At 41.7% G+C, this 20,769-nt stretch overlaps 1 protein-coding gene across 1 annotated transcript; it reads left to right on the plus strand.

Moving 5' to 3' along the window:
- Window positions 1–7,297: 7,297 nt before the first annotated feature.
- Window positions 7,298–19,973, plus strand: plekhn1 (pleckstrin homology domain containing N1). Its single transcript, XM_085345156.1, has 16 exons — window positions 7,298–7,469; window positions 9,127–9,217; window positions 9,387–9,548; window positions 10,350–10,430; window positions 11,103–11,193; window positions 12,940–13,073; window positions 13,572–13,721; window positions 14,838–14,918; window positions 15,028–15,103; window positions 15,340–15,485; window positions 15,784–15,936; window positions 16,593–16,835; window positions 17,256–17,411; window positions 17,773–18,018; window positions 18,235–18,295; window positions 19,145–19,973. The coding sequence occupies exons 1-16, from the start codon at window positions 7,396–7,398 to the stop codon at window positions 19,327–19,329; spliced, it is 2,130 nt and encodes a 709-aa protein (XP_085201282.1). The 5' UTR covers window positions 7,298–7,395; the 3' UTR covers window positions 19,330–19,973.
- The last annotated feature ends 796 nt before the right edge of the window (window positions 19,974–20,769 follow it).

Here is a 20,769-nt window from a genome sequence, read left to right on the forward strand (position 1 = left end):
GGCAATCCAAAGAAATGATGTGGAAGGTCTTAAATCCTTAAATCCAAGAACAAATTGTGTGCTCAGTTGGAGACATAAAGTTCACTGTAAAAACTCTTCTTTTCTTTCAGCACTGAGAGTAAGGCCGTTTGAGTTAGCTAGCATTTAACTGCTACCTAAATAATCATTTAAGCTGGAGAACTAAACCATAGAACATCTCTATAAGGCTTTCTGTTATCTGGAAGTCACTTTTATATATATATATATTTAAAATCATATGAAATCCAAAACATGATGCTTCAATGTAATCAGTTTTTTTAAACACTTGCTGATTGTTCATGGGAAAAATTCTTTTGTGTGTGTTTTAACTTAAAAAACACAAAAAGTTCTTAAATTAAGCAAGTGAGTAAAATCTGAGAAATTGACCATAACAAACTGCTACTTTTGCTTTGGAGCTAGTTGCTAGCTGATTTTTTATTAAGCTTTTAAAGTCAAGTGCTGTCATGTGAAGCTGCCATATATCACAATTCAAACAACAGGAACACATGGCACAAATCAGAGTACCAACTAATAATATTTACAGTATTTTTACGATAAATCAAAGTCAAGGACAAAGATGTCCGATAGCAAAACAGGAAAATTATTGTGTGCGAAGCCCCAAAAGCAAAAGTAATGAAGACGTAGATTTAAACGATTTGAAAGAGAAACAGGAGAGCAAGATAAAGCTGCAGTTCATATCGTAAATGCAAATGCTTTAGATTTGCTTTTAGATTCTCATTTGATTATACACTCACTGGCCACTTCTTAAGGTACACGCACCAGTACTAGGACCCCTGTTTTCCTCAGAAACGCCTTAATTATCCCAATTATTGGGTGGATTCAACAAGGTGCTGGAAACATTCCTCACTCACATTTTGGTCCATATTGAGCTTCACACGGGTGCTGCAGATTTATCGTTTGCACATGTGTGATGACAATCTCTTGTTCCACCCAAAGGTGCTCTACTGGATTAAGATCTGGTAACTGTGGAGGTCATCTGAGCACAGTGAACGAATCATCCTGTTCAACGAACCAGTTTGAGATGATTGGAGATTTGTTACATGGTCCTGTTGATACGAGGCAGGATGGATTCTTTTATTTAATTTTCATTGTCATTTTTTGTTGTCATGTTTTTTGTTGTCATGTGTTGTCATGTGTTTCCATGTGCCTACAGGAAAACCTGATTTACAGACAAGCTTTCAAGAAATCATCCACGTAAACAATATAAAAAATAATAAAAACAACCCAAAATCATAAGAGATAATCCTCCATAATCATTTTACTGCCCATTTGTGGAGAACTGTGCCAATAGCCTCAGTTTCCTGTTGTTATCTGACAGCAGCAGCCGGAGTGGTCTTCCTGCGGCTGTATGTTTCTTGTGCATTCAGAGGTGCTCTTCTGCAAACCTTGGTTGGAAGGTGTGGTTATTTATTTACTGTTACATTCTAATCAGCTGGTAAAAATCTGGGGATTCCCCTCTCAATGCTCACAAGGAAAGAGTCTGTTTTTCTAGGATATTTTCGTTAATTTCTTTTAGTATCATTCTCTGTAAATCCTAGTGGTGGTTGTGTGGGAAAATCCCACACAACCACCACTAGGATCAGCAGTTTCTGAAAAGCCTATTGTGCATTCAAATAAAAAAACAAAAAAACATAAAAATACTAAAATTTGTGAGTTAAGTGCTTTGGTAGATATGACACAGATGATGGGATAATGAGTTTCACTCAGATTTCTTTCCCCACTTCATTTTTCGCAGTTATCAGAGCCAACAGTTCCAAGGAAATGATACAACCTGTCTAACACGCTGGCACAATACGTCCCTTTGACTCAATTGTTTTCCAGAGAAGTGAATGTCATGGTCCTGGGTCTTTTGACCCAGCGTTTTAAGTTTGAGTTTATTTTGTTCATTAGGTTATCTAAGTTCATTTGGTTATTAGACTCCTTGTGTTTTCTTCCCCTGTATTTAAGCTTCCCCTCACCCTTCGTGTTTCATGCTGCGTGTCTTATGTTATCAAGTTTGTATTATTATGCCTAAGTGTTTCTAGTTATTATTTCCCCCTCGTGTTTCCAACCATGTTAAATCTCCCCTGCTCTTCATGCGTTTCATGTCTGTGTCTTACGTTGTCAAGTTCGGGTTGTCATGTCTATGTCTCATTATGTTTCCTGTTTTATTGTGAAGAGGTCTGGTGTTCTGTGTTCATCATGTTCAGTTTTACTCTCCCACTGTGACGTCATTATGTTCATGTGTGCCAGCTGTTTCCTCATGTGTCTCCACTTCCCCTAATCACCTCCTGTGTATTTAAGTCCTCTGTTTTCAGTGTGTGATTGTCAGGTCGTCTGTTGTCCACGCCATGTTTCCAAGTTTCTTGTCTAGGTTTTTCTTATTGTTTGTTTAGATTTCCCAGTTTAGGTTTGTGTTAATTTTGCTTCAGTTTGCCTTGCCCTTTGTTTGTACCTTTTTTACCAGCCATATTAAACGGCTCGCTTTTTGTTAACATTAAAGTTTTGTTCCCTGTTCCTTGGAGTCTGCATTTTGGGTCCTTTTTCAATTCATACAGTCTGCCCTCGCCAGACTGTGACAGAGAAAGTATGTAAATCATAAAAGATCACATCAAAAGGTGTTGTCTGGTTCCCATACTGGATGTAATTAGGTCTGTGTGCACATTTTAAAGTGCAGAGTGAAAGCACTCTTCTGTTTTATCACCACACTTTTATAACCCAGTCACAAATGAATGTGGAGTGTGTGACTTAAAGACAGGAACCTACTGAAGTAAGACACTATTAATCTGACTATGACAGATCTTCCCTTCAAAGGAGGCCACGGTCTAATTAAGATTCCTTGACGGTCGCCTTGTGTGAGAACTTTGGCACGTCTCATTCTCTGTTGGACACCTGATGTTGGGGGCCTCACATCCAGGCTCCGTTTTAGTGGCCTGAGGTGTGACTTTAGCACTGCTGCTCTCACCCGCTGAGCCTGGGTAAACACCAACAAGTGACTTCTGTGGGAGAAACACAGTTCAACCTACCACCGATGGAGGTAGCGTGATATACAGTGTCGTGAAAAAGTATTTGCTCCCTTCCTGAGTTTTATTTTGGCATATTTGTCACATGTATATGTTTCAGGTTATTGAACAAAATTTAATATTAAAAATCAAAAACCCAAGTAAATGCAAAATGAATATTTAAAATGATGACTTCATTCATTTGAAATTCATATGTAAAAAAAGTTATTTCCCCCTAAAACCTAATAACAGGTTGTGCCAAACTTGGCAGCAAGAACTACAATCAAGCGTTTGTCATGACTGCCAGTGAATCTTTCACATCACTGTGGAGGAATTTTGGCTCACTCTTCTTTGCAGAATTGTTTTAATTCAGCCACAATGGAGGGTGTTGGAGCATGAATGGCCTGTTTAAGATCCTGCCAAAAAAATCTCAGTCTAATATAAGTCCGGCCATTGAATAGGCTACTCCAAAACCACCTTATTTATTTTCTTTATTTATTTTTTGTGTAGGTAGGCTTGCTGTTGTTTTGGATCATTGCACTTCTGCATAACTCAAATGAGGTTCAGGACATGAACTGATGGTTGGACATCCTCCTTCAGGATTTTCTGGTAGAGAGCAGAATTCATGGCTCCATCAATTACAGCAGGTCGTCCTAAAGCAGCAAAGCAGCCCCAGACGACCACACTGCCACCACCATGTTTGACCATCGGTGTGATGGTCTTTTTATGAGAAGCTGTGTTAGTTTTATGTCACATGTAACAGAATTTAAACCTTCCAAAAAGTGTGAAGTCTTGGATATTTTCATCACGATATTGTTATGTAAATCTAAGACGAGCCTTTGTGTTCTTCTTAGGCAGCAGTGATTTTCTCCATGGATGCCATTTTTGCCTGGTCTCTTTCTCACCACTGTGCCATGTTTTCTCCATTTGTGGCTAATGAGTCCCACTGTGGTTCGCTGGAGTCTCAAAGCCTTAGAAATGGCTTTGTAACCCTTTCTGGACTGATAGATATCAGTGACTTTGTCTCTCAGCTGTTTCTTTAGCTCATGCTGTTATATGTTGCTTTTTGAGGTCTTTTAGGATACTTTACTTTGTCAGACAGCTTCTATTTAAGTGATTTCTCGATTCGGTAACTCTGGCAGTAATCAGGCCTGAGTGTGTTTAGTGAAATTAAACTCAGCTTCGTGATTTAACTTTTTAAAATCACGATTTAGCTTTTCACACATGGCTGGGTAGGTTTGGATAACGTTTCCCTGTTAATGAATGAAATTACAATTTCATTCATTAAGAGAGCATTTTGTGTTTACTCGGGTTTTTTTGCTTTGTTTTGTGTGATGATACATGTAAGTGTGACAAATAAGCATAAAAAAAGAAATCAGGAAAGAGTGCTGTCAAATAGCTTTTGACTGCACTATATTTGGAAAATGGAAACAAAGTCGTTAATTTCAATAGAAACTGTTTGGAAATTATTGTGTATAGCGGATTTGTTTGGAAAATGTGATCCTTCCTACATGAGTCAGAACAAAGAAACTGACTTCCAGATAAGGACTTGTTTTTGACATAGTTCCAAGTATTTCCTCTTCCTGTTGAATAATGTTAAACTACCTGTAGGAGACGTGACGTGATGAAACGTTTCTCCCACAAAACACTACGTCTGCTGTAGTCTCTGTGCTGTAGGCCCAGGAAAGTCCTGTGTTACTAAAAGCTTCCTGGTCACATAGGTTGTTCAAGGATAACACACGAGTTTAAAACGCCACCTTTACTGAGACAATAAGCATTACAATTAATATAACAGCTCACATTTTGGGACCGCAGTTGCCTAAAGGTATTCATGATGTCACACAAAGGAAAGTAGCGCTGTATAACGCCTGACCAAACGATGCATAATGAGCCGTTCATGGATCGCTGGTGTCTGTTGCAAATGAGATGTGGCCCGCCCCTGTTGAAAAGGTGTAGGTACTTTTAGTGACCACATAGGATTGCAAAACACACCAGAAACAGGAATTTTCACTCCAGCTAATGTGTGGCTTGTTCGCTTTATTGCTAATGGGGGGAAAAGTATGGCCACAGCTTTGATCCAAGGCAGAGCATTAGGCATCTTTAAAAGGTGGCCTAACTACTCGAGTTAAACTGTAAATATGGATATTCACATATTTGACTTTTGTGCTTCCAACCTTTTCAAAAACTTGTATATTTAGTAACTATATTCAGGCTTCCACAGTTAAGCATCAATTTTGCCAGTACTTCGAGAGGCCAAGATTAGGAAGCTTGAATATCTTTTTACCTCCATTTTTCCAGGAAAGTCATGGTGAGATTTAGAAATACTACAAATAGTATTTATGCCATGAAATGTAAGTTTGACCTGAATTATCAGGTCAAACTTGGGTTCTGTCTCATACAACCTGTTTCTGTGCTAGATGGTGAAATATCTGGAAAACGTATTATTGATAAAGGGCGTGCCTGATGAGGCACCTGACTGACCAAAGCAACTTAAAGTGGATTTATCTCACAGGAAAAATTCCCTGTTTCATTTTTCCTGTAATATTATGACTATGAGTGTGAGTCACTTCTGGCTGCATGTGTGAATTATCTGGTTCATCTTCCCGCTTTTCCATGATGATGCACAGCCAGACCTGAAAAGTAAAAATAAATGTTTAAAACCAGTCTGTTTGATTACTCAGTAAAATATCTGTGACATCTTCAGACCCTGTCTTTGGTGATCTTTTGTTTTGATTGAACTGAAAGTAAAAATGTAGCAACACGTGAAAGGTCTCCGGTGCTGAAACCAGGGGAGACAAAAATCCCTGAGATTTGTCAGGAAGGGGATTCGGAGTAAAAACAAAACCAAATACATGGGTCCATGGGCTGTGTGTCACAAACCCCCCCACTGCTAATATATACATACTGCTACCGGTACATAATCATTTGCTCACTAGCATTATTTTAAATTTTAAAGGTTAGATATATGCTAAAAGGAATCAAATCTTTATTATAAACCTTACATATCATTATAGTTGAAGTTATTATTATTATTTCATGATACTCTTAAGCAAAATTTGCCTGGCAACAGCCACATTCAGTCTTTCTCCCCCTCTTTTTGCTTGGGTGTTTGCTTATCTCGATCCCACCTCTTATCTGGTCTCAATTCTATCGTCTGCCGCTTACCGAGACGCTTTATATTCACTTCCACTGCTGATTAAATTACTCGAGCCCCCCAAACGGGGTTTCAGAGAACATTATAACGCAGTCAGAAAGATGGCATAGTTTGGAGGCTGATGACTGTTAGCGCCTCAGGTGTATCTGTTTAAACAACTGGTTGAACAGGCTGGGATCAACTGACAGACCGCAGCGTGCGCTTAAAATTTATGACACTAGTGCAGCAGCTCAGCACAGACAATGATCTAATCAATGAGCAAACAGAGCGTGATCATGAGTTTTGGGCTTCGTTGTCTGACCGATAAGACCGCGTGTTCTATGAAGGAAGTTGGAAACCTGGGAATTGACACCTTTAACCAGATATGGGTGTTAAGACCTAACTTCTTAGAGTGACTCTCACTTTTAGGTAGTGGATATTTAATTTGGGAACATCCTCCTAAAATGCAAACAAGATGTGTTTGCATACACCTCTTGGCTTATGAAAATTTCAGTGGTTGAATTCACAAGCATCCTGTTCCCTCTGTTGCAAACATGGATAAGAAAATATCACATTTCATATATCCTTGCTCTGAAAACAATGTGACGCCAGACATTTCCCCTCTTTGGGGTTAACAGATGTTTTGACCCTTTTTAAGCCCTGTGCTGTGTTTTTTTTATCCAGTCTACTAACCAAAAGCTCACAGATACTTACCTTGCAGTAATAAATAGAATACTTAAGTGTGGAGGCATTTTCATGTCTGGACATGCCAGCAGAAGTTCCCATCTTCCCGTGTGATTGACACACACCATCCAGCGTGTTTAGTGGCCAGTTATTGCAGCGGTGAGCCAACAATGAGCTCCATTTGGCTCCAGGAAGGTGTGAAATGGCACACTTCTCCTTGAACCCCCTCCTGTTGGCTTTGTTGTCGGGATTGATTTAGCAGACAGGGCAGGTCAGGGGAGTGTGTGTCCTTATTCACCGAGCGCGCACGCACGCACACACACACACACACACACACACACACACACACACACACACACAACCTGTTGTGACACAGCCCCAAACTCCACCCCCTTTTACTCACACACAGTAGTGACTCTTCACCCTCCCTACTTCTGCCTCAGTACAAGTCTGACTTCAGCAGTGAGCGCACCACACGTCTGGATTAGACTCATCCATCACACAGGGAGTTTACAGCGTATCTACACAGAGGCGCTGAGCCCGACACAGGAAAGCAGCATGGGGAGCAGTATGTCATGTGTCCCCCAGCACAACTTCAGATTCTCCAGCAAGAGTTTCATACGCAGAAACAGGTAAGAACTATTCAATCTCTCCGGGTGTTCATACTGTACTTGTGTCGGTGTGTAAACAGAGTCATGCCCTTGACAGCAGATTGTTATTTTAGACACTGGCTTTCACCCGGAAGGTATTCTTGGTATTTCTTGAGGGTTTGAGAAGTGGGGTTACACAGAGGTTGTGCATTTTGTGGGACCAGGTTCAGGATCATAATACAGAATAGTCCCGGAGTCGTGCCTGAGCAGCCTGTCCGTCTGGCCAACGGTGTCAATGATCCAGTTACCATTTGCCTCCTCTTTGCATCTCTGTGAAGATGATCTGCCAGCTGTCGATTACTCTGTTTTCCCTCCAAAAGATGAACACACACACAAAAACCAATCCAGACTTGAGTATTAACGTGATTAATTTTGAGCTGTTATTCTTAAATGATAAGGTTTAGTCTGCTAAGTTAGTACGGTACATGACTACGTGACTATGGAGATGGCTGGCTTACACTTGGTTTTCTACCTGGTTTTCTTTTAATCCCCCAGGATTATATGCCTGGGCATGTTACCCTTGATTCAGCCTTGCTAGACCATCACATCTGGTTCTAATTCACCACTGCTTCTATTCTTCATCTTCTGACTAACGATTCAGGATGTAGTTTGGTTAAACATCTCATGTAGCTTTAAAGTTTTTTTAAAATAAAAAGATGAGCATTGCGACCCTAAAAAGACCGTTGGTTTTAAAAGCTCAGCGGCTCAAACTTGGACAGTGATACACCTTCCAGGCAGGATCACTGGATCAGGATGAACAATACAGTCAGTGTTCCATTTTTCTGTTACCGTACAACCTCTTTGTGTTGGAGAATCAGGCCAGGCTCAGGTATTCCCTGAAGAAAAGGGGAGTGAATGGTGCTGAATGCCACAGCAGTGACTTGGAGAATGTTGGGTGTGCAAATCCACTACCTGTCTATTATCTACAACACATTCCTCTGCCACCTTGCAGATGCAGATTACATCCCAATGTAGGACCATTATATTTATTCACTGCGCATAAATGCATTTTAGAAAGTTTTATTTTTTTATTGTTCAATAGGCACTAATAAATAATTAATTCTGCACATGGACGTCCTGGACGGACAACCCTTGATTCCCAGCATAAAAACAAAAGCCTGCATTGTTAAACTGAGGACACTGGCACACATATGTACAGATAAGCAGATAAACTACAAGCGGAAGCTGTAAAAGCAGTCTCTAAAGCCTTATCTTTGCAGTGTGGGAGCTTCCTCGTGAAGATGTGACACAAATGGTAATAGATGAGGGTCATGCAAAACAAAGAGAGACATTGAATGCTGATTTTTCCCTGTGGATATCCTCGCTATCACAAACACAAGACTCAGTTGTTCTTATCATTTAAAGGGCTGGCACTGACAGAGTGGGAGCCAGGCATGTGGATGCTGATTGATTTAGGAGACAGACAACGTGATTTAAACTAAAGTGTGACTTTGGAAGGAAAAGCTTTGCTATAACAAACATTAGATTTAGGTTATTTCACTAACTGTACATAGGAGACTATATTGGAATCCTTATAGGCGTGAAGTTGATTGGGAAATAAACCAAACAGCTAAACATGGATTAGGCGGTAAACACTGGAGAGTGAGTATTAACACATAGTTTTCCTTTCTCATGACAGCAGTCGCTTGTTTCGCAAGTATAATCCCCAGGAGGGACAGGAGAAGTCCAACAGCATCATAAATATCCTCTGCACTGTCACCCCGAGGAAGGTACGTACCTCCATCAGCTCTGAAAACATAACGTCATTCATCTACATGCCAAACAGAACTGCTCGGCTGTGGTTTTCAAGCCCTGTGCCAATCTTTCTGACTTTAAATTCAGGTCTGACTGCTTTACTGCTGACATGCCCGAACTAATATTGTGACTTGTTGGTTGCAGGAAATGTCCCCTAAAGATCTGCAGACGATAGAAAACATCAAATGGGATCCTCCGTTTGCTTACGACCCGATCAGCGGCTGGAAGAAGAGCAGCATCAATGTGAAGAATTATGGACGGATGATTCACAGCTCCAAAGTTCGTTTCCGCTTCCTCCACTGTCAGGTGAGCGCAGCAAAGCACCTTTTTTTTTTTTTTTAAATGACCATGTGTCGCAATGTCAGGAACACAGCTGTAAAAGAAAACAAAGATTATACTGCAACTACCTCGTTGCGGTTAAAGTCATGTCCAACAATGGCCAAGCCTATGGTGACACATCATGCCAGTCATCCCTGTGCGAACCCAGTGAGTGTCAGAAGCCGAAAAAACAAAAAAACAAAACAGGTGGAGATTAACAGGATGTGGCTGCAGCCACCAAACACAATGAAACTCGCTGCCGGCTTTGACGCACTGGTTGGCTGCGAAAGATCCAATACGTTTTCCAAAAAGAGAACCGCAGCCTGTGTTTGGACATGCTTGCATAGGCTGTGGTTGTGCAACAGCTTCATGAGAAAACCTCAGGGTACAGAGAGAGTGTGTCTGATCCCAGGCACAGATAGAGGACTTGCTGGTGGGAACTGCAATTTGTCAAAGTTGTGACACAACAGCTCTGTCAATAAGCGTAAAAAAAATTAATTGAAGGAATGACGTCACGGTGGGAAAAGAACATACTGTGCAGTAAAGAGCAAAATAATACTGTAACAAGACGGTGGGCACTCAGTGAATCAGAGGAAAACGCTTGAGTAAGATGGTGTGATACAAAATAAACAGTAATAACGTGCGCCTCCGCACGGGCCTTTATGCATACACAGCTTCATTTACCTGCAACCGGAGATTGCAGTTTTAATGCAGAACAGTAATCCTCACAGGTGGGATAGATTTTACTACACGGCACATTTGGCTCATCTTCTCTTACTGTCTCTTCAGGATATACACGACTGCTACCTGGATCTGTTCCAGACACACCTTCATTTTGTTTCCAACAACACAACCGGACTGACATACCAGGTGAGTTTTCAAAATTCAAGCAACATTATCAACAATCCCTTCCTTTAAATCCTCACGATTTCAGGTTAGATGTAAAAAAAAAAAAAAGATTGTCATTTCATCATACGCTCTGACATAGATCCCCCTGTCAACCAGCACTTTGTTGGTAAACAGAAGGTATGATTACGTGTCTTCACCTGCCTCATAAAACGTGAGCAGCCATTAATCATCAGTAGCTACCGCCAATTAAACCCCTTCTCTAGAAGAGACAGCTAAGCACCTGTGTGCAGTATTAGTCAGGCTTATAGAGGATGGAAAATGGAAGTCAGACATGAATACATCATTGGCTTCCAAGACTGACCTCACTGTCATGGTGAATAATTTTTGGTTAAGAACTAGAGCTGAACAGATGGCTCAAACAGATCATATAGCAGCTCTGATGATGATGCAGTGAACGGTTTGTAGTTTATGAATGTTTGTGTGCAAGTGAAGAGAATAGAATAGCTCTTTATTGTCATTGTGCATGCACAACGAAATTGTGGGTCAATATCAATAGTACACAGCAGGAATAAACACAAAACGAAAGAAATATATGCTATAAAAATAAGAGAAAGGCACACATTAGAGAACAAGTTGCAAAGTGAAATGAGTGAAAAGCGCCATGACTGAAGTTGTTTTACTGTTTATGTGCAGGGGACTCTTCCGTTGAAAGAGCTCACTATCTGCAGCCTGCAGCAGAACTGCAATCACAGCCAACCCCAGGAATTCGCCTTTCAAATAAACGGTATGTTTGACTTCAGTAGAAAGGACACAAGTGGTTGCTGGCATTGTGCCGTGGTATCCAATAATGCTGTTTTGTTTCTTTGGCTTTGTGGAATTTAGGTAATTGATCACTTAGACTGAAAATGTATGACGTAGAGCTGTGGATAGCTCTTTTTGATGATGAGACAGACTGACACAATTTTTATTTATTGTTTTAATCTTCTGTTGTGTGGTCAGCTGTGTCGAACCGCCTCATCAGTTATAGATCAAAGTAAAAATTCTCCTCTCTTTAGAAAAGAAAACCCCCCACTATTTCCAGACTGCAGCATTTCCACTGTTATCACATTCTGGGGATTCAAAGGTCCCGCAATCCCTCTCACCTCTTCACCTCCTCTCAAAACCGAGATGAACCAGAGCTGAGCCCCCTCCGCCTTCGGTCAGGGAGGGCCAAACTGGCCTTAAATACCCTGCTTGTTAGACAACAGGTGCACTTCAGCCGGCCCAGCTGTTGAGCAGAAAAGCCCAGCTACCGCTCTTAACCTTGTCACCGCCTATAATCTATGGTGCCACTTTCCAAAAACTGCTCAGGTTAAGGCTTGCTGAAATGCCACTTAGCTTTTGAACTTTGAATGGGCAAGAAAAAAAAAGTATCCGAAAGTTTCTTAAATTAAAATCACAAAAAGCTGTTGTGGCTACGTAGCTTTTGTAATAGCACAGGAAATAAAAACGAGAGAAGTGGACTGGACTTTTATATCTGCTGACAGAATATTGACATTCTCCGGTGTTGCTCTTTCACGCTTTTGGTTTTGCAATTTCCCAGATCAAGCCTGTTATTCAACCCTGTTGTTTTTTATTGGTTGGTTTTAAACTTCGTTAACCTTCCCCAGGGCACAGCTGCCCGGAAACATTTGGAGGAAGCATGAGGAAGTTCTCAGTCAAAAAGGGAGAGCTGATGTACATCGGTTCTCTGAGGGAGGCCGACGTCTTCCTCTCACTGAGTCGAAAATGCGCTGTCGATGACTTAGAGGGGTGACTGTGCAAAAGCAACACAAGAGGATGTGTAAAAATTCCTGGAAGCTTTTACACATGTAGCTGTGAACACAAGATGTTTATTGTGGCACATTTTCAACAACAGTCAATGACCTGACTGACTGAAAGCCGGGAGAGACGTTTTCGTAATGTTTGCGTTGCTTGAACTTAAAAAAAAAAGAGGAAAGATTTGAGGGAGTGAAAAAGATAACTTTAAGTTTTAGGGAGTGCTGTGGTCACGGTCTAAAATTAAGACCTGCAGTGAAAAGAAAGTCAACACAAGACTCCAGACGAGCTGCTTATTAAGGGAGCAGTCAACAGGTTCACGGTTCCAGACGATTACAGTAAAAAGCCAGTGGACGGGAATGAAATAGACTACCTATCTGTGCTGGTTATCTGTGGTATGTGTGGGACTGATAGGTAGAGGGAGATTCCAGATCTATTCATCCCAGGTCCTGTTCATTCCTTCTGGATAAGCACTGTGTGGGAAGGAAAATCTCCTACAATCCTTAAATACCAAACACAGCAGGTCAGAGGGGTTTTTCCAACATAGGTCTTACATGTGGTTGACTGTCCTGAACATGTGTTCACATTTATGGCCCTTATTGCATAACGCCTCACAACATCAAAGCAGGCAGACTGTGGACATGAATAATCTGCCACTGTGAGATAAAAAAAAAAGGGCTTAGAAAGAGGAAGCGGTTTACATTTTTGACCTGTGACCTTTTACATCCTGCAGGCGTCAGCTTGAATCCCATCATCGTCTACTTCGCCAACCAAGAAGAAATGGACATGTGGTTTGGGCTGCTCAGAGAAAACATTGAAGCTAATGGAGGAAATGCAACGTCACCAGAAAACTGCACTAGAGTGAGAGTAAGTTCATCAGCCTCGCCTGTGGTTTTTTGGCCTCTGTATGTGTGTGTGTGTTCTTAAGTCACACATTGAATTAGCCAGAAAATACTTTGGCTTCAGTCCTGGCTCATAAAACAGGATGGGTGCGTGCGTGTAGATGTAGGTGAGTCAAGTGGGTCACTCACTGCTGGCTCTCCCTGAGGCTTCGATACTAGGGAGTGGCCTTGACCGCATCATGGCCTACATCAAACTAACCCTCACATCTGTGCAGGGGTAAAGTGCTGACTCTACACCCACAGGTGGGGAATTAGTTGATAAAACACGTGAATGTGGATGTATCACGAAAAAAAAGAGAAAAGAAACAGAGTCATGAGTTCTTTAAAACGGTGTTGGCGTACAAGCCGGGGAAGGAAGGCAGACGAACACGATTATGTTTCAGGAAAAGCCGAGCTTTTCTTATATTTACTCAGGTGATGATCCGACTCACCTAACTCATCTCTTGTTTACTCACTCGTGTAGCTCAACAAGGACAACTCTCTCGAGGGAAGAGAGGAGCTGAGAAATTCCATCAACAGAGAGCCAATCCACGAGTGGGAAGGCTCACAGCGAGACAGCCTGGGCACCATCACCTATGTCACTAAGGTGCGACTGCAGCACCTGCCCTGCCTGGTACGTTACCTCTGCTTCTTATCAAGACTGAATCACTGCTATGGGTCACTTGCCTAATACTGTACAGACGGTAACAAATGATACATTCATGTTTTCAAACTCTGAGAATTTTTCCCATGATTATAGTCAGGATAACATCAGCCCTTAATCTAGGTGACTCACATAGTTTTCACATTGCGCAACACAAACACAAACATCAGCTCAACAAAATGTAAGGAGTGAATGAAAAGGGTGGAGTCTATATGTGTATATAATGTCCTTCAGCTCCTTTTTGTTTCCTGTCATGGTGCACCAGCAGTGCGAGACACCTGCAACCTGGTTGCTCCTGAAAAACATACAAGAAGACAAAAAAAAAGTACCGCAAACAGGGCTTCGTTTAGCAGCCAATAAAAAAAAAACAGTAGTCATGACACAACTTGCGTGGATCTCTGCAGTTTATTTTCTGTGGGAAAAAATCGGCAGTCCCATTGAAGTGCTTGAGATTTAGGGCCTGGGTGTGTGAGAGGCATTTGCTGGGCTCACGCAGTGACTCGACTCACCTCACAGCTGGAATGTCAGCTGTCTATCCAGACACGCCCTCCGAGAGAGAGAGAGAGTGAGAGAGAGAGTGGAAACATAAACCGTCCCTCTGCCGCACCTTTAAATCCCCCCACTAACTGGTTCTGAGTGGAGATCCTACTGAGATTTAAAGTGTACCTCTCACAGCGCCGTATTAAAAGATAATGTCGCTGGTTTTGTTAACGTTCGCACAGGTCTTATGGTTGTGTTTGCACCGGAGGTTATTCGTATCTTATCACTGCTTGAGTTATCAGGGCTTGCCTTCTTACCTTCAGAAGTAAGGTAAAAGACCCAATGGAGAACAATACAGAGAAAACCCAACAATCAAGTGCAGGAATAAAATGTAAATATTAAAACACCAGGAATAAACAGTACACAGGGGAAATATATACAAACAGGAGGCATACATACAAATCAAGTGAAAGGCACACATGGTAAAATATGTAAACAAGATATACAAAATTGGGAAACTATGCAAAAATGTTGCTTCTGGTTGAAAAATAATATAAATTCTCAGCAAAAGAAAACCACACGCTTCATAAATCTCTCTGTCCTCAGGAGCAGAATGACAGGCTGCTGGTGATGTACCCATCGACCCTGATCATCCTATCAGAGGAGAACGACGGGCTCTTCTATAAGGTGAGGTTGACCCCTTTCTGATGTTCAAATGAGTCACAGGCTAAATGCATCCGACATATTAAGAGTGTGCACGAGAAAGTTGTGTTAACCTGTTGCTATACAATTGCAGGGAAAACTTCCGCTCAACATGATTACAGTGACCACGCCCTGTCAAGACGTCAAGCCCAACACCTTCATGATTGAAGGTAAACACTGCTCTTTAGTCATATCCATGTTAAAGAGATTTTAATGAGCCTGCATTCTTATGCATGTTTTTGTGCTAAGTGCCCTTTTCCATGAATCTGCTAGCGTCACAGAGTGTAACCCCCCCCCATATGAATGAGCTGGTTTTATCCCTGCTGAATGACAATCTTGCTATAGCACATTCCAGTGAGCAAGTGGACCGAATGACAGGCTTTGTCCTCCCCTCCTCTCTTCCCAGGCAAGATGATCAACCCCATAGTGGTGTCCTGTCTGGACAGGACCGAGTTCTGCGACTGGATCCAGCAGTTCAAAGCTGCTGACGTGCCTGTTCTCAGCCCCCCGCCTCCCGTCTATGACATCATCTACACCCCGACGAAGACAGAGGTGAGGCCTGCTTTCCTTGCTTTCAGGGGACAAACATAATTAAACTGACCACAGCTGCTATTAAGAGAGCTATCTCTTGTGAAAATATGGGTGGAGTGAATTAAAGTATGAGTCTGGCCTTGCCTCTTTTGTAAACTAACACTCAGCATGATTATATACTTGACTTCCTCTATTTTTGCTACTGTGTTACCAATTTAACAATTTACTGTAGGTCTAGACATGACCAAAGTCTGAAAGATTTATTCACAGTCGCTTGCTTTACATATTTAATGCGTGCTTTGTGCCCTTTAATCTCCAGGCCCCTCAGTTTGACAGGTGGAGTGGACACAGCCAAGGAAGAATGGAGTCTGTTAAGTCTAGCCAGCCCCCAAGTGGACGAGGATCCCGAAACCTTCAGTTCCCAATTCTTGACGAGAACCCTCTCACCCCTGGGTACTCCGAGCCTCGTTGTGTAAGTCGGCTGTGTGCTACTTCTCAATCATGAGTGTTCAAGTGATCTAATAAACTTAATCGCACGCACCAATATTTGCACAGATATAAATATGGTCAGAGTTGTGAAAAAAAAAAAGCCTGTGTTTGTTTTGTTGGAGCTGAGCAACCAGATGCTTTCTTTCACAAAGTTAATTATTAAGCAAGGTGTAGAGACCAAAGTGCTCCTGTTACAAAGGCTCCGGTGCTGATCCTCAGGCCTTCAGCAAAGAAAAGGAAAGACAGAACAAAGTCATTTTCACTCAAATGATGCCTATCTGCGAAAACTATAGATTTGGAGTCATAAGAGACCTTTAGCTTCTGCTTCAGCAGTTTCCTAATCATTCTGCATTATCAGGACATTTGACCAAACTCCTCCAGGAAAGGGGGGGCGGGTCCTGTAAGCTGCCTGCCTATCCAATTAGCTAAAGTAGAGCGTGCTGCACGCCCAGATGCTAGTGTTCAGCTTCAGATCTAAGGCACAAATTAAACAGAGACATTTTTCTCTCACACTTACATGACACTGTTTGCTAAAAACACGAGCAAACAGAAGCTAAAGAGACAGTCTGTGCTGGCACATGTGATCTAAAGCTCCAGTTCTTGGCTGACTTTTGTCCTTTGGGTGTGTTGTCCTTACAGTACAGTTCCAGCCGTCCTTCTTCGACTGAGACTGCCCAGCTAGGCAGCAGAAGCAATAGCATATCTTCCCACACGAGGCCCGAGCGTGACCTACGACCTTTGTCGGTGCGCTACTCATCCCCTCAGCACAGCTCCTACCTCCAGCCTGCAGAGAGCTCCAAGCTGTCTCAGCTCTACAGCATACCCTACTCTGCCCAGCACCGGGCCAGCCCGCAGCGGTTGGAGAAAGCTCCACTTGTCAAGGTAATTCAGTCTGGCGTCTAACTCGATAACCGAATATTCCCTTTGAGACCGCTGACGTATTTTACGTGTCATGTGTGCAGTAACCTAAATAGACACCAGGCAATAGACTGAGACATGCATATGGTGTTAACAAATGGAGTAACACTGCCACTTAGGCTGGTTGAAAGATCAATTTAATCAAAGATGCAAGGAATGAGATCTCTCTTAGAGTTTATAAACAGAGCTTAAGCCAGTCTGGTGCACTCTACTGCTCCACTGGTGCAGATCTGGAATAAGTCACAAAGACACAATCACACTGTAACACTTACAACTAATTGTGGATTAGTTGATTTTTCTACTTCCTGTGTCTATTGTTACAAATGCAAGGAAATTTCTCCTTACTGTAAAGCTAACTCCTGCCTCTGTTTAAATCCTCTCCAGTCTAACAGCTGGAGCACTCCTCAGACATCCCTGAAGTACTCCCTTGACATCTCCCAGCGCCACTCGGATATGTGTGCCCCACGACAACCCTTATCGCCTCTCTACGATGAGCCCTGCACCCTCGAAATCTACTCCTTGGAAGAGGCCAGGCCAGTGGTAAGTGGGCCAATGATACTGGATCCACAGGTTCAATTTACACCTGCACAGCCTGTCTGATATCAAGCAGTGCAAACACCCATAAACACATGAGTATTTGGTCATATGATAACTCTTTTTTTAGAGCATGTCAAATCTTCTATAGAAGTTTAAACGTTTTAAATTGTGATTTAGCCAACCAGTCATTTAATTATTTTAGTTTGGCCTAATTTACTAGTGCAGTAAAATATTCAGTTTTACTGCACTATTCCTCTTTATGAAGTCATCATTTATTTTATTGGATACATTTACTGTCCACTGTAACTGAGGAATGTTGCAACTTTTGTGCTAAAAATGCACATCTTATTTCTTTGTTTCTTAGCCGCGGCTCTGGCAACAGCTGAATCAACAGCAGTGCCACCACCAGGAACCCCAGATGCTGCCCTCCTCCTTCCAGCTCCACGACCCTCCTATGGGTGGACGCGGCAGGAGAAGCCTGGTCCTGACCAACTCCCAGGGCCACGCTCTGGACCTGGAGATGGACACACCTGAGAACCAAGCGCAGCAGAGAGCAGAGGCTGTGTCGAGGCTAAAGCTGCTGCCTGTGCCAGGTCAAATGCAAGAGCAGGTGAGAGGCACAGAGATACTCATCTCCCAGGACACTCCGGTTTCTGGAATGCAGTAGTGCAGAGTGAAATGATAAACTGTATGGTAGCACAGCAAGTGTGCTGCAGGTGATATTTAAACAGGTTCAGAAGAAACACACATTTTTAAGAAACCATGAGGATGTTTGTTGTAACTGATCACAGGAAGTAACTGTCTCTGTTTTCACATCTGCTGACAGATACTTCACCCGTCAAGCTCTGCCAGAAAGCCTGCTCAGATGCATTATGGTTACTCACCAGGTAAGAATTAAAGGCATGCAATCAATAGCCAAATAAAACATTCCTTTTATGTTTAGAACGCCTGCGTGTCATTTTTGTGCTCCTAGCCCAGATAGGAAATGTTTTCATTTCATCCTGTGAACAAAGATACAGAGCCCCTTTTTTTCTTTGTGGAGAAACAATGGAGACTCTTTGAAATCTCCAATCTCAAAGTTTGAGCTATAAAAGTCAGCACTGTGAGCCTGTGTGCCTAAAAGGACACACAACATTGGCCACGCTCCAACCACACTGTAAATTCAACACTGTGCGCACTTTGGTGTGATTAAACTCCCGGGTCTGTCAGCAGGTAGACGGAAGGTTAAAGGTTGCAGATTTGAAGGTGTAGGAAATGTGCAAATGTGCCAGTGAATTAGAGCTTAGTGTCGCTCTAAATATGCTGGTGCAGTTGTCCCAACAGGGTGAAGCTCAGTGTAAGAGAACACTGCTCAACAGATTGGATTTATAACCCCACTGTGACTGACAGCACACAACTGCTCACACAGGCTCTGCTATCGTTGATGAAACAAGACTAGGATTTCTCTGGTCAGTCCAGATTATCTGATTATCCAGATAAACTAGTAAACATGATTTTACCAGGTGATTTTATTTGACGGGCTGCACGTTTTTTACTATTGACCATAAATAACAAGAGAAGGTGGTGCAGCAGGGATTATGCAGCTCTACTGGTTTTTACAGTAAGACCATATTTTGGGACAATGCACATAACACCATAATTACTTTGGGACTGTTTCCAAGTTTACTTAAACAGGGTGAGGTTTGCTTTTTGCTGTGTGAAACTACAAGTATGTTAATCGTCTTCAATTCTTATAGGTCGCAATTCATACCTCGAACCCGCAGAACCAGATGACCAGGAAGTAGACTATGACAACATTTGGGAGTTCGACTGTGATACAGGAATGATCCAGCCAACGGCTGGAATTTCAACAGACTGGACAGGATTAGACTTCGGGGCCAGAGGGCTTGGTGCCATGGCAACACCACAGAGATGGTCATAAAACAAAAAGGATGGCCCGGCGCTCGTCTGGACGTGTGCAAACAACAGATCTCTATCAGGGGGATAATAAAAGCCGGCAAGCACAGCAAGCATCGTGCTGGTCCCACTGTGTACAGTAGGAACCAACAAATCCCAGGAACTGCTTTGTTAGACGTCGGGCAGTTGAGCAGAGGAATGACGGGATGAAGCAAAACGTTATGGAGGTGGCAAACAAAGGCTTCAGTTGTCTGTTTAATATGTAGCATTTGTGGAAGGAGACAGTAGAGGATGCTGTATATACTGTGTAGCTTGAATAATATTTTCTAAATCTGCTATATGCTGTAAGTGCACTGTCATTGGTTTTATCTGTAGTAAACCCAGTTTCTTTTTAAAAATATTTATAGGTTTTTCAAACAGGCTGTTCATTTCATATTATACTGTAATGTGTAATGTTATTAAAGCATTCCATCAGGGCTTGTTATAGTAAAGAATATATGTATATTTTTGTAAATCTTGTACACTTCTTATTTTATTGTGCTATACTGTCAAGGCAAATAGATGTGGCTGTAACTGACTAATATTGACTTAATAATAATAATAATAATAATAATAATATCAGAGGTGCACAGTACTGATACCTCTGTGGCTTTTTTTCATTTTTGTTTGAGGTGCTTATTTATATTTGGAAATAAAAGTGTTAAAAGTTTCAGTATATTGTGTCTGTTTTGTCCTCTTCTGCATATAGTAATAGGAACACTTTAAAGGTAATAATTTGTCAAAGTGTCTTGGCTTTAAATAAAATTAATAGTGAGTGGTGAAGGATTGGTTTATATTAGAACGTGAGAAAAATAACAGTGTAAGAATAAAACAAGTCTTTTTATGCAAACCTTATGTTGTAAAACAGGTTTTCTGCAGTCTGCACACACTAGCTCACCAGGTGCCTCTTTCAAAGTCTAGTAAGACACCATTTAGTTTCCATGTAGGCAAATAATAAACAACAGTTTACCTGTGATTAATAGATTGTACAGTGCTTTGGAAAAATCATGTGACCTCTCTAATTTCTTTACATCTTGTAGCAAAATGTGGTGCAATTGACTGAAACATGCAGGCATACACGGAAATACAGTAAATGATTTAAAAACAAGAGTTTCAGGGTTAGAGTTGTACAATTATAACCAGTTTTAAAAGTCAGTATTTTGTATGAAAATCCACCTTAGTTGGTGCAAAAATACTATTTTATATCTGTCTTTTCTTTAGTATTTTTCCTGGATTTAATTAATAAAATGATTGTAAGCTATGAGAAACTAGATTTCTGCTAGTAACAAAGTGCCTGAAGATACAATTTAAAGCTATTTGCTAAGTTGTCTGTCACGCGCAGACACAACAGTGATTCATTACTGTTAGGCAGCTTTTTCATGCTCAAATGATTCATAAGTCAGTGTTAACTGGCTCAACAAACAAC

The sequence above is a fragment of the Diplotaxodon limnothrissa genome, linkage group LG20 (genome assembly GCF_057381915.1).
Source record: "Diplotaxodon limnothrissa isolate DT_005_m linkage group LG20, D_limnothrissa_male_GT1.1, whole genome shotgun sequence".
Classification (NCBI taxonomy): Eukaryota; Metazoa; Chordata; class Actinopteri; order Cichliformes; family Cichlidae; genus Diplotaxodon; species Diplotaxodon limnothrissa.

Bases quoted from the DNA above. Each gene is read 5' to 3' on its own strand.
- plekhn1 (XM_085345156.1), top strand. From the start codon at position 7,396: ATGGGGAGCAGTATGTCATGTGTCCCCCAGCACAACTTCAGATTCTCC. The intron at 9,218-9,386 runs GTACGTACCTCC...TGTTGGTTGCAG, and splicing joins GCACTGTCACCCCGAGGAAG to GAAATGTCCCCTAAAGATCT. The intron at 13,722-14,837 runs GTACGTTACCTC...CTCTGTCCTCAG, and splicing joins TGCAGCACCTGCCCTGCCTG to GAGCAGAATGACAGGCTGCT.